The sequence below is a fragment of the Pelodiscus sinensis genome, chromosome 24, assembly GCF_049634645.1.
Source record: "Pelodiscus sinensis isolate JC-2024 chromosome 24, ASM4963464v1, whole genome shotgun sequence".
Taxonomy (NCBI): domain Eukaryota; kingdom Metazoa; phylum Chordata; order Testudines; family Trionychidae; genus Pelodiscus; species Pelodiscus sinensis.
This window is the reverse complement of record NC_134734.1, coordinates 15193973-15210561: the sequence shown is the minus strand read 5'-3', so window position 1 is coordinate 15210561 and position 16589 is coordinate 15193973. Positions and strand designations below refer to the sequence as shown.

Genomic DNA, 16589 nt, shown 5'->3' with positions numbered 1-16589 from the left:
TTTGCTTACCAACTCTGCAGGTGGTGGGTTTGAAACCTAACCGTATTATTAACTATACCAAAGCCAGTATTCACTGCAGGTTATCTATTTGAAACCTAGCCATGTCACTAATAATGCCAAAGCTGATACCTATCATAGCAACTGGGTTTGAGACCTATCCATATAATGAACTATGTTGCAGATGGGTTTGGGACTTTGTCACACTGCTAATGATTCCAAAACCTATGCCCACTGAAACTGGAAACTGTGATACCTAGTCATACCGGTAACCATGCCAAAGTCAATACCTGTTGCAGATGGTGGGTTTGAGACTTAGCCATATATAATTAACCATGCCAAATCCAATAACGTATACAGATGGTAGGTTGGAGACTCAGCCATATCATTAACTATGCCAAGTCAATAACTGGTGTAGGTGGTGGGTTCAAATTCAGCCATATTATTAACCATGCTAAAGCCAATAACTAGTGCAGGGAATGGGTTTGAGACCTAGTCACGCTGCTAGCCATGCCGAGCCAATAACTGGTGCAGATGGTAGAGCTGAAACTCAGCCATATTATTAACCATGCCAAAGCCAGTAACTAGGGTTGCCAGGTGTCCGGTTTTGAATCGGAAAGTTCAGTATTTGAGCTTTCTGTCTGGGAAACAAATTGAAAAAATATAAATGAGAAAATATAAATGTCCGGTATTTTCTAAATAAGATGTAATGTAGACTGTGATGTCATCTCAAGTGTGTCCGCTATTTTTGTTTAAACCATCTGGCAACCCTACCAGTAACTGGTGCAGGTGATGGGTTTGAGACCCAGCCATGTTGCTAGGCACGCCAAAGCCAATACTCACTGCAGATGACGGGTTCAAGTCCTGACTCCAAATGCCCTTTGTCACCTGTAGGAAAAGTTAGGATACACTGGAAACTGGCTTGGACTATTGACTATTTGGCCTCCATGAAGTAGTCCAAGCCTGGCAGACCTGCTCGCCATCAGGCCCTTCAAAGGCGGCGTTGGCTACCCCTTGGGTCCCTCCCTCCCAATTCTCCCTATTCTCAGCTATTTCTGGACATGTGGGAGTGGGGTCAACCTAAGAAAAAAATCCCCTTCTGTAACCAGCCTCCCTCCCAGAGAATCCCCCCCAAAATTGTGCCTCAGACAAACTTCCCCATGACAAGGTAGGCTGCGCTTGGCTCCCAGTGATGTCACCCCAGTCAACCAATCAGAGGACAGCGTTGGAGCTGAGGAGGAAATGACGTCACCGTATCCCTCCGCCGGCCCGGTCTCCTTTTTGTGTGTGTGTGTGTGTGTCTGTTGGTTCTTTCTGTGTGTATCAACCTGCAGCTTTTTTTGGGGGGAAGGAGGGGCAAAAATACTGGGGGGGGAGCTCATGCAACCTACCCTCCCCTCCCGGCCATTTCTCCCTGTAAGAGGTTGTGTGGGGTGCGTATCACTTTAAGAGCGTGTGCGAGCGAGCCAAGCTCGTCTGAGGAGGCGGCGGCGGCGGGAGACGGAGAGAAAGGTGAGTTGGCGCGAGTCCGTTATGTGGAGGTGGGGGAGGCGGACGCTGCAGAATCAACCGGGGGGGGGGGCGATACGAAGGGGCGGGAGGAAGAGGTTCGTGGCGCGCGCGCACGACAAGAATGCGGGTGGCGGTGGCCGTTGGAACCGGTTCGAACCGCCCGGGTCTGGGAGCGGGTGGGGGTTGGGGGGGGGCAGCGCGCGCCGTACACAAAGCGGCCGCCAGACGCGCCGAGCGGGGAGGGAGGAGGGAGCGCGAGCTCCGGTGTGGGAGGGAGGGATCGGGGTTGCTGAGGGGAGGGGGGAGGAGCTGTTCCCGCTGGGCGGCGGAATATCTGCTCGCTCGCTCGCCCGCCTTCGCTGACTGGGGAGGCGGAGTGATCCGCATACCCCCTCCTCTCGCTGAGGGGGAGGAGTGAGGCGGCTTTGGCTGCTCCCTCCGCTTCACCTCCCTCCCTCGACTGGAGACGAACATAACGGGGTTAAACCCTGCACAGAGCAACCCCTGAGCTGTCGCAAAGTGCCTCCCACGCTACCCTCCTGCTGGGTGCCCGGCCCTGCGGGGAGCAGGATCGCATTTTTTCTGTCTCCTTGCTCCCACCCCTTTCCAAGGGCTGCTGCTGGGTGGGCGGCCATGTTGGGCACAGGGATTATTTTCTCTACCTTTCTTCCAAAGCAGCCACAGTAAATGGAAACTAGCCTGTTTTTACTCCTGTGGGAAAGGTGTTATCTCCATCCTCTTTCATGAAAATGAACGCGAGGGGGAGTCCACCTCATTGCCCATCTGAGAGTGAGGGGGGCTTTTGGCCTTCCTGCTGCTCCCTCCCCCCCGACCTCCACAGTGAGCCCCATTTTTTGCCTACACACCCCAATGATCCCTTTGGGCTGCCTGCTGCTCTCCTCAGAGAAAGGAGGAGTTGATTGGCATGGCTGTCACTCCCAGAGGGTACTGCCTTAATGGGGGAGGGGGGAGTTGCCCTTGGCATACTTGCTGCTCCTAGGGCCGGATTAAGGGGGGGGAGTTAGCTGGGCAGTTGCCCGGGGCACCTGATGGCAGCTGTAAGGGGTGCTGTGTGCGTGGCGCCCCTTAGAGCTGCCATCAGACGCCACATGCCCGGGGCTGTGGGCCACACCGCCCCTTAGAGCTGCAATCAGGCGCTGCACACCCGATTGCAGCTGTACGATGCGCCATGCGCCCGGGGGCAGAGTCACACATGCATTGCATGCCCGCTGCCTGGGGCGCAGAAATGGCTCAAGCTGGCCCTGGCTGCTCCCCAGAGTGGGAGGGAGTTTCCTTAGCGTGCCAGCAGCTTCTGTCTATGAGGTGAGTGTGACTTCCCTGTGCCTGACATCTCAGTGAACCTGGAGGTCCCCAGAACGTGCTTGCCATTCCTCCCAGTGCAAGGTGAAGCCATGGCTTCCCCGCTGCTTGGAGGGAGCGACTCCCCTTTTGCTTGCCTACTATTTTCCCCCTTTCAGAGTGGATGTCTGAGAAACATTGGACACCTGATATTAGGGCACTTTTTAACTTGCCCTCTGTTTACTCTGTTTTGCTGGGTTCTAGCATGAAGAATATGTGGGGATTAGGTACAGACATGAACATCCCATGTGCACCAACACCAAGCTCTCTGCTTTATGAACTTGGCAGCAGTTGCTATCACCAGTCTTCATCAAGTTAATTTTTCTCACAGGCCTGCTGCTCCTTTTGGGGGACATCCTGCAGGCATTTGAAACTAATGGCCCTTCTTCATTTCAAATCCTGCTATCCACTGTCTTTGTTTTTCCCCATATATACTTGCATGTGTGTATGTATGGATGCATTGTTGGTATATATGAGCATCACAAATGCTCAGACTCTGGGTCCATATAACTAGACCCCTGAATCCACAAAGAGCTTTGTGGGGAAGGCAGGCTCCTCCTGCACAGTCATTTGCAAGATCAGTGCCAAAAGTGATGAGTATGTTACAAGAACTTGAAGCTCATGGGCAGGCCCAGTCTCCCAGGAAGATTCTCCCATACCCCGGATCTCTTCTATGAAATCCCAATATTATAATGCTAGTCTAGGTGCACATGTATAACAGAAAGCAAGTTAAACACGTTTTTTTCATTTGCAGCTCACAATGTAAGAGCAGATAATTTAACATGCAGTAATACATTTTAATTAATAGGTATTATGCACTGAAAAATCTTTAATAAAACATGTAGCAACCCAAAGTGATAACATTTGTAGACATTTTAATATACTCGCTAAAGCAGGGGTAGAGAACCTCAGGCGCAGGGGCAGGATGCAGCCCTGGCCCGTCTGGATCCAGCCCCTGGGGTTCAGGGCTCCTCTCAGCATTGGGGAGCCCATGCTGGTGCTTCAGTTCCCTTGCAATCCCCCCACAGGGCTGGAGCACATAAACTCTACTAGCTTGGGCCCCTCTAACCTCTGGGGTGCAAGGGGAATGTGAGGAGCTTCCTCATCAGTCATGTTTTTTTTCTTTGCTTCTCACTTATGTGTGGCCCCCGAATGATTTTTCTGTGGGTTAGCGGCCCCTGACCCAAAAAAGGTTTCCCGCCCTTGCTTTAAAGTAATCCTGATAGCCAGTGAACTGAAATGAACCACCTCAGCCAATGAAAAATAAATTTGCCTTGCTCTAGACCAGAGGTGGGCAAGAGAGCCTCTGTGGGCCAGATCTGACCTGCAGATGCCCTGCCTCTCCTCCGCCCCCATGCCAATCGGCCTCCCCTGCCAGGGGTTGATGGCTCTTACAGTAAGCGCCTTGCAGGGCGAGCACAGAGAGTGAGAGATTTCGCCTCCCCCCCCCCCCCCCCGATCAATCAGGGACTGGGAGCAGGGGAGTGCTCGGAGGGAGTGCACCTCCTGCCTTGCAAGGGGTGCATGGTGCCTCGAGTGAACTGCCAGCTCACCCTAGGCACTGCACCACCCCGGGCAGGGCATGAGAGACTTCAGGCACTCCCCCAGCCCTGATTGATCTGAGGGCGGGGGGAGAGGGGAGTGTGTGAAGTCTCCTCCCACTAGTGGGTGGGTGCATAGAGGGAACCTCCAGCTGTTGAGAACAGCTGGCAGTTTTCTCTAGGGGGGAAGCGGCAGCAAAGAACACACTCCCTCACCCCCGGCCAATCAGTCTGTAGGCGGGGGCGCATGAAATTATCCTGGGCCTGCCCCTTCCGGTGTGGTTTGGGGCCACTTCAAAAATTTGAAGTGGCTCTCCTAAAATTATTGCCTACCCCTACCCTAGGCTTGTTTGATTCTTATCTTAAACAACTCTGTTCCCTGACTTACTTCATCTAAGGTGCTGTAAAATGGTTAAAATACTCATATCAACAGTTAAAGCATCATAGAAAACTTCTTACTGATCCTTTGTTTTTCAACTAATACATAGTCTGATATAATTTTATATCCAATATGCTGTCTTGGCATATTACTCCTTGAAGTCAGTGGGCATTTTGCTAGAGTAAAAATTGCAGGGTTTGTCTCAATAGCAGAGGAATGTGTCCTGTCCTAATCATGGGATTAATTTATTATATTATTTAATTGTTGTCAACTATCATAGCTCTTGCAAAGATAAAATAAAATACGTTCCCTGTTGCTGAATGCTTACAATCAAAATAGGGGGATGACCCACAGAAGACAAGAAACAGGTTGACCGTTTAGATGATGGGAGTGTATGAGGGCAAGAAAGGAGGTTGGATAGAGAGAAGAGGGGTGCTTCGAGGAAAAAGGTCAACTGACGTTTGATACATTTATACATTCCATTTATATCTAGAATTTTCCTTGATAAAGAACCCTGTGAGGCATTAGGGTTTTCATTTTGTTTTTCAGGTGAGGGGGTTCCTTCTTAAAAACAATTATTTTGTTTTCAGGTCCACCTGATCTTGTTTTTTTAGTAAATGAATGAAAATGTAATTGGCCATTACATATTAATGCAGATTTTTTTTCATACTGAGAGAAAAACAGTAGAGTTGGGGGTAGGACTGAAATGTTAGCTGGGATATATTGTAAGTGCTCTCATCTTAAGATTTTGGTAGCAAATCCAGACTGGTATAAAAAATCGTGCATCAGTTTCAGTGGCCCTGTGGGCATTTTTGTAGGCACAGAATCATCAGACCACAGGTGTGTGCTGGGCACCTGCTTCTGACATATTTCCTCTTCTGTCCCCATCACAGAATGGTCCCTGGCTGAGAGCCTTAGAGAGGTTGCAAAAATCTCCTTTTGCCTGTTCTTTGTGTCCTTGCGCTAGTTCACCTTCGTTGGCATAAAGCTGTGATGTAGGGCCAATTGCCTTCAATAGATATTTTGTCTAAAATATGCAGATCTCAGTCCCTTATTATCACAGTAAAATTATCCTGCTATATTCCTTGGGGAGAAATAAATCTGGACTTGTAAATCAGGGTTCATAGGTGAGCCATGTTTTAGTATTATTTCCATAATGGACATTCACTCTGAAATTGCAAACAGTGGACTATGAGCATGATATCCCCATTGGAATCATTGCAGAGTTTTGTCTAAAAGATAAATTAAAAATACTATAGCCCAATATTTGCATAGATATCTGCCGTCATCATATGCCCTGTAAATTCACAGGAAGTCAAGTGCTTCTGACCGTGTTCATTGTATTTGGGTATGTCTACATTGCATTCCTCTTTCGAGAGAGGAATGCAAATGCAGACGAACAAAATTGCAAATGAAGCGCGGATTTGAATTTCCCACGCTCCATCTGCATAATCGTGTCTGGCTGCTTTTTCGAAATACGCTATTTCGAAAAAAGAAACGCTGTCTAAACGTGGTTATTTCAAAAGAATACCCTCCCTTTGAAATTACCCTTTCTTTCGAAATAACCACGTCTAGACAGCATTTCTTTTTTCGAAATAGGGTATTTTGAAAAAGTGGCTGGACGCGATTATGCAGATGAAGCGTGAGAAATTCAAATCCGTGCTTCATTTGCAATTTTGTTCATCTGCATTTGCATTCCTCTCTCGAAAGAGGAATGCAATGTAGACATACCCACAGTAAATAAAGTTGTTTTTTTTAATTAAAATCCAAATTTGTGAGCATGTGTGGTGGTGAATGTTGTTTAAAATGGCATAATTTGCATTCTTAATTAATAATTTAATGGCGCTGAAAGGTCACAGACTGGAAATCTGTTTCCATTATGGTTTGATTCTATTTTTAATAATGAGGGCTTTATGTTTTGTGAGGCAGTATTAACTAGTGGTTGGAGTGGGCAGGGTCAGAAGTTCAAGCTCCTTGATTCTCCTTACTGCTTTTATATAATTGCTATATTTGATCCTGGGCAAGTCAATTCACATCTCCTTGCCTCAGTTTTCCCCATCTGTAAAATGATTATAAAAATATTTCCCTACCTCATTTGGATGTTGTGAGGATTATTCCAGAAATTACAATAATTAATTAATTGGCATTATTTATGTACAAAATTATGATTTAATTTTAAAATAAAGTTGTTTTTTAACCATGTATATAGTAGGATGGAAATTCACTTGTGGTCTGATATTCTGCCCCAAGACTGCCTGTGTCAGAGATGATGTCATTATTTAGCAGAAAGTGGGCCATCAACTGTGGCCTAACTAGTGCTCATTTATGTAGATTTTTTTTAAATGATAAAGTTTTGTTAAAGCTTATGCACCAATAGCATGTCCTGTCATGCAGCTTTCAAGAACACTGTAGATGGAATCTTGAATTTGCAGTCAGTCCTTTAAAAAGTTTGAGGGAGATGGGAAAGAGGTATAACTTATTTTGTGTTCAGTAATATAGACTTGAGAGGGAAACAGTAAATACTGTAAATTAGATATTTCAGAGAACTACAGCTGTCTTATTCTACAGCTGTCATGTAGACTCCAGTACACACAGGTGCTTCTTCTGATAATGGAACACATTTAGGACCTGATTCTCTTAATTTACTTAGATCTGTATAAATCCCTACTAACTTCTTTGAAGTTAATAGAGTTATGCTAAGGTAAAACTTCTTAATTTATGGCCTTTTTTGGAGATAGGATTTGAATTAACTGAATTTTGTTTGGTGAGATACTTTTTGAAGGTTTAAAAATATCTCTTAATTTTTAAACCAAAATGAAAAACTTCTTCTTTCTAGATGTTTTGTCAAGCTTTCTGGAGAAAAATGGCAGTTCATAATTGTTACATTTTATATCTATCTAATTGTGCAGGATGGCAGTTCATTAATTAATAAATATAGTTGGCGCCTGGATCAGATGCAAAATTTAGGTAGAAATTAGAAGAGACAAGCAAGCTGCTTTTTGCTGCAACATGAGAAGAGTTAAAAAAAGACTTTTTTCAAATTTAGGGTGATCTATTTGGATGCAGATTCAATTTTTATTGCTGGCTCTGCATCAGTGAAGATAGTTGTTTTAGCAGAATGTATAATCAAATGATAACCTTTTTAATTCAAGAGCATAATGACCATTGGCTTAATTATTTTTTTCCTTGTGGTAAAGATGAATATGAGCCATGTTTGTCCACATAAACCAAAGGGGCCATATTTTGTATTAGTGCCAATTCATTATGTATAATTAATAAACACTGGCTTTCAGCACCATAAAGGTCTCTTCCCACGTTTCAACTGACAGCAGAGAGAGATGTATCTAAAATGTTTTATTTCTTGTAGTATATTTAGCAAAATTTTTTTGGCATCCATATTTGCAAGCAAGCAATCTGCCAGCTATGAGCTGAAAAGCTAAAAGTAGAGTATTTATCACTGGGATTAATCATTTTATTGAGCAAGGGCTTTTTACTTACAAAAAATATTCAAGATCAAAGCTATGAAAAACAAAGCTGCTACATTGTAGAAGAAAGAAGACATTTTCTTAGTTGAGTTGATATGAACAGATGAAATATCATGCACTTAATGCAAGTTAGTGTCAAAGGAAGCTTGTAGCTACAATCTCTTTAGTATTTTGTCTTGGTGTCTTTTGAATAATTATGAGGTGTTGAATTATGTATTCTTAATAATGTGTGGAAAGATTTCCTCAGTGTAATTTTAAACTGCATAGCTTTTACCTTACTGGATAGTAATGCCATGCATACTTTAGTTTACAGATCTGTCTGTCTTAAATATTTATAAAGTGCCCATCAATGTAATGTCTAGGCACTGTTGCTTATTTAATACAGAGTAATCTGACTCCAGACAAATGGTTACTGTTTTATGTGTCGCCATTCTTTTATCATCTCAGAGGAACTTTATCCAAAAAAATTGCATGAAATTCTTTTCTAGATGTTTCTAAGAGGATGGCTGTTTAAAATCACAAATATTCAGGGATTGGTTAATTAAGACAATGACCTACTAGAAACAATCATAGACCTAGCTCATGTTTTTGGAATTCAGATGTAATATAAATTTGTACCAAATGAGAGAGAAAATGGCATTTAGGACAGATGGAAATCTTATTTTCCCCACTATGCAGAGCTTAAAAGATGCTACAGAGACTTCTTTTGTTTTATTTATCAGGATGTATTTCCTTATCCACAAATGGTTCTTGTTTTGAATGAGGGGCACTTTGGTCTTGTAGCTGATGCGTTGGACGAGACTTTTAGAGACTTGGATTTTATTTCTGACTGTGCCAAAGACTTCCTGTGGAATATTGGGCAAGTCATTTTGAGCCTTAGCATTTTTAAACGGAGGAGAATATTTCCCTACTTCTGGGATTGTTGAGATAAATACACTAGTAATATTTCTGAAATACTCAGATACTATGGTGATGAGTGTTCTGTAGTGATACTTAAAGAATAGAAATTGAAGAGGTGATATAATTCAACAGAATAATTTACTTACGAAAAATAGTTTTTCCCTGGATTTGTTTCTAGTATTTATTTGACCATTATCAGACTTCATTTGTCGTATTTTCCCCTTGGTTACCAGGTTTTTTATTCACTGACTAAGCTTCTTTTAAGCATACATTTGTAAGAGTTCAGTGCACATATGTAATAACAGGATTACTGAATGGACATGTACTTAAACATATATGAAGGAATTTGGTTGTTCTAAATTGGAATAACTTGGTTGTAGGAGTATGTTATATTTATAAACTTTTTGTTCATTCTGGCAGGAGAAAAAAGAGTGAACAATTAGGGGGAACTGATCATTTTCCTTAATATGGAATCTCCTGGCAACAGCTACTAAATTCCCTTGCTTGTTATTTGCTAGATATGCAAGTAAAGCAGCAGTAGCCATTTTGTTGATGAATGTATACAATTTCGGATCCTCATTCTGTTCTTTTTCTTTTACATACCTCCTTGTGGAGTTATGACCTGTCTTTTGCATGTAATTTAACATACTTGTCTAGCGCTCCAGTATCCTATAAAGTAAACCATTATTTTCTTAAAAGAGAAAGAAATTAAGACCAAAAAAGCTCAAAATCATAAGTAGGTGTGATGAGTAAAGGCCCAGTCTGCAAAACCTTTAATTATTTGAATAATTCTAGTAAGACATGGCAGGCTATAGCAACCACCACAATTCCCCTGCTACCCAGGAGCCATAGGGCTCCTCACAACTGCTTCTCTCCTTGGGAAACCTTGTAAAGGAAATCTAGTCTCAATCCAGCACTTTTCTTGAACACTAAATTCATACAGTATTTTCAAAACTGTTGTATACTAACATGCAAATTATCTACTTAACTAATTTGAATAAAATGTCATGCACGGATCTGCACAAAACTTGGCATCTGTGTCCTTGATAATGAAAAATTATAATCCTGAAATGTTATCCTGTTCTTTAGATCTCCCCGTGCCCAATGGGATATGAACACTACATTTTATGCCAAGTGCCAGTTGGCATTTTGCAATTTTTTTTCTTAAAAAAAAAAAAAATGCTCACACAGATATATGCCATGTAAACTTCTCACAGTATGTAATGACAGTCTGTTTCGTATTAACAGATTTGTTTCAGGTTTAACGCCTATCAGTTTTGCAAAGAGTTGTTACTTCTGATTATATTTTTATATACTAGAGATGTTAAATATTGGTTAATTGAATAGTTGAGTAACCTCATGACATTTTAGTTAGTTGACTATTCTATTCTCCCCGGGGGCAGGGCTGGCAGCCTCTATACCAGAGATAGCACCGCGGGGTGCCAGTTGGGGGCTGGTCTGCGAGGGGAGCCAGTTTAAAAACCAGCTCCCCTTGTGGACCAGCTGCCTGTTGCTCTGTTCTGCTGCTTCTGAGAAAGAGGCAGCAGCATAGGGTGGCAGCAGTCCCTGTCTAGGGCAGGTCTGAGCTCCTGGACCCAATGTGAGCCAAAGCTGAGCTGGGCCGCCTGCCCAGCCGGCTCCTAATACACTTTAAATGCAGAGCTGCAGCAAGGGTAGGTACTGGACCAGTTGCAAGTCAGGACAGAGCCAGGCTGCTGACTAGCCTGCTAAAAAATTTACTGGCAGGGAGAGGGGGCAAGTGAAATGCATGTAGTCTATAGCATTAACCTATAAGCTTTTGCTTATTGGTTAATTGGATAATCCACTTTACTATTCCATCCCTATTATGTATGTGTAAACATATGTTTTAAGAATGATAAAAGAAAGCTATTCAGAGGATGCACACACCCCTAGTCATTGTGCAACAGCTTGTCTCCTTCAGTACCCTGCCATCACACAGACAGAAAATGGGGAAAAACAGGGACACTGCTATTCTGAATAAAACTGTATATGACCTAGTTAAGCTTCTAATCAGGTCCATAAACTAATATTAAAAGATAAAATGGTTCAGTACTTTCCCTAAGTTGATTTTCATGCTTAACCATATACCACTATGTTGCCCTAACAACCTAACTCTCTTGAATTTTTCTGGTTTTTTTTAATGTATCAATAGAAGATTTGTTGTATCCCATAGCTCAGTGTTTCCTTGTGTATAGTCTAGGCTTCAGTTCTGCAAACATTTGTGTATAACTTCACTCATCTGACTTTTATGGAGTTGGTTCAAATGCTTACTACTCAATCTTAAAAAAAAAAAAAAAAAAAGTCCCAATCAAGTCAGTATTGTTACTCCTTTTTTACTCATGTCGCCAAATTTCAGGGTTCTGAGGGTTGTCTCTTTTAGGAGAAATTGATGTTGAAGTCAGGTATCTTTGATCTGACTTTAAATGCACTTTGTTACTTCAGAGAGTGTCTGCTTAGACACTTTGGCTGTGTCTACACTGGCATGAATTTCCGGAAATGCTTAAAACGGAATACTATTCTGTTTTCAGTTTTTCCAGAAAAGGAGCGTCTACATTGGCAGGCTGCTTTTCCGGAAAAGTCCTTTTTCTGGAAAAGCGTCTGTGGCCAATGTAGACGCGCTTTTCCGGAAAAGAGCCCCGATCGCCATTTTCGCGATCGGGGCTTTTTTCCGGAAAAGACTACTGGGCTGTCTACACTGGCCCTTTTCCAGAACAGTGTTCCGAAATAAGGACTTATGCCCGAGCGGGAGCAGAATAGTTTTTCCGGAATAGCGGCTGATTTTGTACAGTATAGCATCGTTGCTTTTCCGGAAATTCAAGGGCCAGTGTAAACAGCTCGCAGCTTATTCCGGAAAAGCGGCTGATTTTCCGGAATAAGTGGCCCAGTGTAGACACAGCCTTTCAGTACCTACTGCAATGCTCAATTCCTGCATTTATCAGCCCAAGAAGACCTCGGAGCCAGCATTTTCCAGTCACTGTCCAGGCTTGCCATGCTGCTCCAACTTACAAGTGATGGTTTCCATTGTTTCAGTCAACAGTAAACAAAGGATCGTTTAGCCCAAATGGAGTGTTTAGTACACCCATTGACCCCAGCCAGGTCTGTGATCCATCAATACCACCCAGCAAACAGATACTCATAAGCAATCATGGCTGAGTATTTGGATGCATTAAAAGCCATTCTTGTTTAGACAATTATTTTAGACTGAGTTAAGGCCTGAGATACTTTTGTTTGGTTAGAACTTTATTTGTTTTTAATAGTAAAATGACTGTAGCTTGCTGATCTGACTTCCATTTACAGTTTAGTTCCACTATGATTGCTTAATAGATGTATATTGTATACAATTGAAATTGCCTTACAACAACAAGCTAATGAAAATCTAGAGTTGTATTTAAGCATTCTGGTCAGCTCTGTTTCCGTGGCTATTGATAACACATATTGTCTGTAAATGAGCTAGATTATTTTTTTGCTTGTCTTTTATTGTCAACTGTTTACTTTGGCCAATCTGTCTCAAAATGTTTCTCATCAGATTTAATGGCTGTCAAATGGTAGTAGAGATGACAAAATGCAATCACAACAGTCTCCTCTTCCACCAAAACATAATCAAAAGGAGAAAAATTCTTTCTGAAAGTGTGAAGTCTCATTTAGCTATGCTACATAACTGCCACTTCTTTTGCTTTCAGCCCTTGATAGGTTACATCAATACAACAGTCTTGTAGATTAGGAAATAAATTTTCACGGTATCCTATAAAATCTCTAGTTTATTTTTTAACAAATGCAATACAGTTCTTGAAATAACTAGTCTGTGTCAAAGATTTATCTAACTTAGGCCATGTCTACACTACCACTTATGTCAACAAAACTAATGTCAGGGATTTGACACTCCCTCACTCAAGCAGTATGAATTTTGCCAGCATAAGTGTAGTGTGCATAGTGCTGTGGCAGTGGAAGAGCTTCTCCCACTGACTTCGCTTGTTGAAGTGGTTTAATTATGTTAATGGGGGAGCGCTCTCACTAGCAGCAGCTCCAGGAGCAATTTTATAGCTGTACAGCTACAGCTGTAGACTTGGCCTAAACATGCTATTCAATTAATTGATTTTTTGGGGGTGAGCCACATGTTAAGATGAAGCTCAGAAACTGCTAATTCCTCCTCTGTGAAACAGTGCAGAGTTAGTTCTACAAAAAAGATGCTTTCATTTTCTCTGGCCCAATTGCTTGAGTGGTATCAAAGTAGAAAGCCTTATTGGAGTCCTATATGTAGAACTGAATGGGGATGTTAAATTTAGATGAATTGGGTAATTGAATAGTCGATGCAATTTGCATCAACTATTCAGTTTGTTGATAAGGGCACCTCCAACTCTGAAGTGAAGCAGCAGCTACAGGGCTGTTGCTACACTTCAAAGGTGAAAGCGCTGCGGGGAGCACGGGACCAGAGGGGGACTCAAGCAGTCCCACTCTGGCCCCATGCTCCCTGCAGCATTTCAAAACAGCATCGCATGGAGCCCAGGGTCAGCTGGGGACTTTGAGTCCCCAGCTGACCTGGGCGCTATGTGGCACTGATGCTTTGAAATGCTGCGTGCAACCCCCAGCTGGCCCTGGTCTGGTCCTGGGCTGCATGCGGCGCTGCCGCTTTGAAGCACCCCCTCCTTTTCCCCCTGTCACCTCCCTTGCTGCCTCTTTCTGATAGAGCGGGCCTGGGCAAAATATGGCCCGCCAAGCCATTAGATCCGGTCCGCAGACGCAGCAGGGAGCCTCAGGCAGGCTCCCCAGTTTGCCCCGCACGCCATGCAAAAATGCAGTTGGCAGGGCTCTGTTTCTGTTTTAAAACTGGAGGGCGGGGCGGGGGGGAGTTTTAGGAGCTACCCTGCCCCCAGCATATTCCCATAGTCCAGTTTCTGCCAGAAACCGGCCAATAGGAGCTGCTTGTTGGAATAACTGGCAGCTAAAAAGAATCCCGCCCCCTCTCCTGGGCTCAGTTATTCATGATGCACATGGCCCAGCAAGCAGGCAGGCAGCCTGGGAAACATTTTAAGCTCAGCAGGTGGACAGGCTAGATTGGCAGCTGGCAAGTAAGTCTCTGGGCTACAGCCTGCTTCTGGCACCCAAGCCCTTTCCTGCCTCAGTTCTCTGCTCCCTCCCCACTCAACATACCCAAACCCTCTTACACCCAGACCCCTCTCAGATCTGGCACCCCAATCTCCTGCCCCAGATCACAATCCCCTCCTACCCTAGGTCACATCCCAAACCCCTGCACTCCACTCCCCTACCTTAGGTCACAACTGCCTGATTCATCCCAACTCCCTCCCAGACTCCAGTCTCCCTCCTGCACCCCAATCCCTTACCCCAGGCTCCCTTCTACACCCAACTCCATCCCAGACCCTGTATCTCCTCCATTAATATCATGGAAGTGTGTGGCCCTTGACCACTTTCCAAAATCTTGGCCTCCCGTCAAAAATTATTGCCCACCCCTGTGATAGAGGTAGCAAGGAGGGGGGAGCGACTAGTTGACCAGTGTGTCCACTAATAGTCAACTAGTCATTCACATCCCTAGAACTGAACAGTAATAATGAAACCCAGCTTTTTAGAGGCCTAATCCTGACACTTGTCTTGCCTTCTAAGCAGAGATATTTATTATAACTCTAGAGGTTAATATCAAAAACTGTAAAACCATTTCCATCTTGTTTTAATACTGGTTTGATAGTCTGAATGTTTAGTTAACAAGCTTAAAATGTACAATCTGTAGTATTAGCATTGTACTCCTATATGCCACTAAATTAAATATAACCACACAGGAGAAAGATGTGGATGTTGTTGTAGACATCTGAGTAAGAACTTCTCTCTGATGGCCAGTGATGGTCAAAAAGCAAACAAACTATTTGGATGAACACTCCATGGTACATCTTCAGCTATACTCTGTAATCAATTCTGGTCACCCTATCTCAAAAAGATGTAGAAGAAATTGGAACTCAGAGAAGAGTGACAAAAATTATTAGCGTGAATGAGAACGCGCCACATGAGGAGAGATTGAAATGGTTGGGATTGTTTAATTCAGACAAAATATAGATAAGAGGAAACATGATAGAGGTATAGAAAATAATGAGTGGTGCAGAGAAGATGAATTAGGCATTTCTGTTTGAATCTCATAGTATAAAATCATTCAGTGAATTGGAAAGACAGTTATTACAAGACTGATAACAGGTAATCTACTTTTTCAAAACTAGCTTATAATCAACATGTGGAACTCTTTGCTTACAAGAAAGCCTGCTGGGGACAGAGATGCTATAGGAGGAGCCTGTCAGGGAATTAGTGGTTGTGAAAGTCTGCTAGTGGGGAGCTGGAAAGGACTGTGGGCAGCAATGGGGGGAAATTGGGGATGAGAGGCCCACATTTTTGTGTTTGCATTTAAAATCGAAGTGTTCAGCCTGCAGTTGTTACACACATACTGTGTGATAAAGGAGTGCTCAAAAACAGTAGACCAAAATAATTATTTTGTAAATCTCCTGATTTAAAAAAAAAATTGATTTTGGGGATTCTGGGTCTCGATTTTTGAACTTTCAGGATTGGCTGCATAGGTGTTGACTCCACAAGTCTTCTGGGCCTGAGAGCACCCACCACAGAAAAAAATAGTGCTCGGCTATCTGCAGCCCTGTTGATCAACTCCTCCTCATCCCTGCCAACACCTCTGCCGGCTGTGATCAGCTATTCAGCGGCATGCAGGAGGCACTGTATAGGAAAAGGAAGGATTTAGGGCAGGAAGAGATTGAATGGGGTGGGAAGAGGCGGGGTGGGTGTGAAGGCTTGGGGAAAGGGTCGAAATAGGAACAGAGCATAAGGCACCCCCTGGGAACTGATGATGTCAGAACTTCTGGTTGACAATACTGAAACAGAAAAATAAAGATTTGATATTCTGATGTTTTAAGGTAAAATCAATTTTTCTTTTTGAAATGGGAACAAACATCCATTTTGAGTGGTATGTGAATTACTTTTTCTTTCTTGTTTTAAAATTTAATTTGTAGTTCCAAGTTTCACATTTTTTTTCCTCTACTCCAGTGAAAAAATAATGGACATTACTACTGGATCTGGAATTAGGATTCTTTGTCTTATGAGACTTTTGCTGTTTGCCGAAACCTAGTTTTCACAACACCCGATAAAGGTCTTTCCTCTCTCCCTTTTACAGGATGGCAGACACCGACCTTTTTATGGAATGTGAGGAGGAGGAGCTGGAGCCATGGCAGAAAATCAGTGATGTGATTGAAGATTCAGTTGTTGAAGATTATAATTCAGTTGATAAAACTGCCACAGGTAATAAGCTATTTTAGCATAGAGCTATGTAATATGCGGATGTTATGTAGCATATTATTTATTCTTAAAAGGAAACTACAATGATTAGTTATGTTC

At 43.1% G+C, this 16589-nt stretch overlaps 1 protein-coding gene across 4 annotated transcripts in view; it reads left to right on the top strand.

Annotated features, from left to right (window-relative positions):
• The first annotated feature begins 1246 nt into the window (after nucleotides 1-1246).
• The window catches only part of POGZ (pogo transposable element derived with ZNF domain), a 74495-nt gene continuing 59152 nt past the window's right edge, over nucleotides 1247-16589 (top strand). For all 4 annotated transcript variants that reach the window (XM_014568971.3, XM_006113947.4, XM_075907459.1 and 1 more), the window contains exons 1-2: nucleotides 1247-1509; nucleotides 16369-16493. In XM_014568971.3, coding sequence (XP_014424457.2) covers nucleotides 16370-16493 — 124 coding nt within the window. In that variant the 5' untranslated portion in view covers nucleotides 1247-1509; nucleotide 16369. The remainder of the gene's footprint in view (nucleotides 1510-16368; nucleotides 16494-16589) is intronic.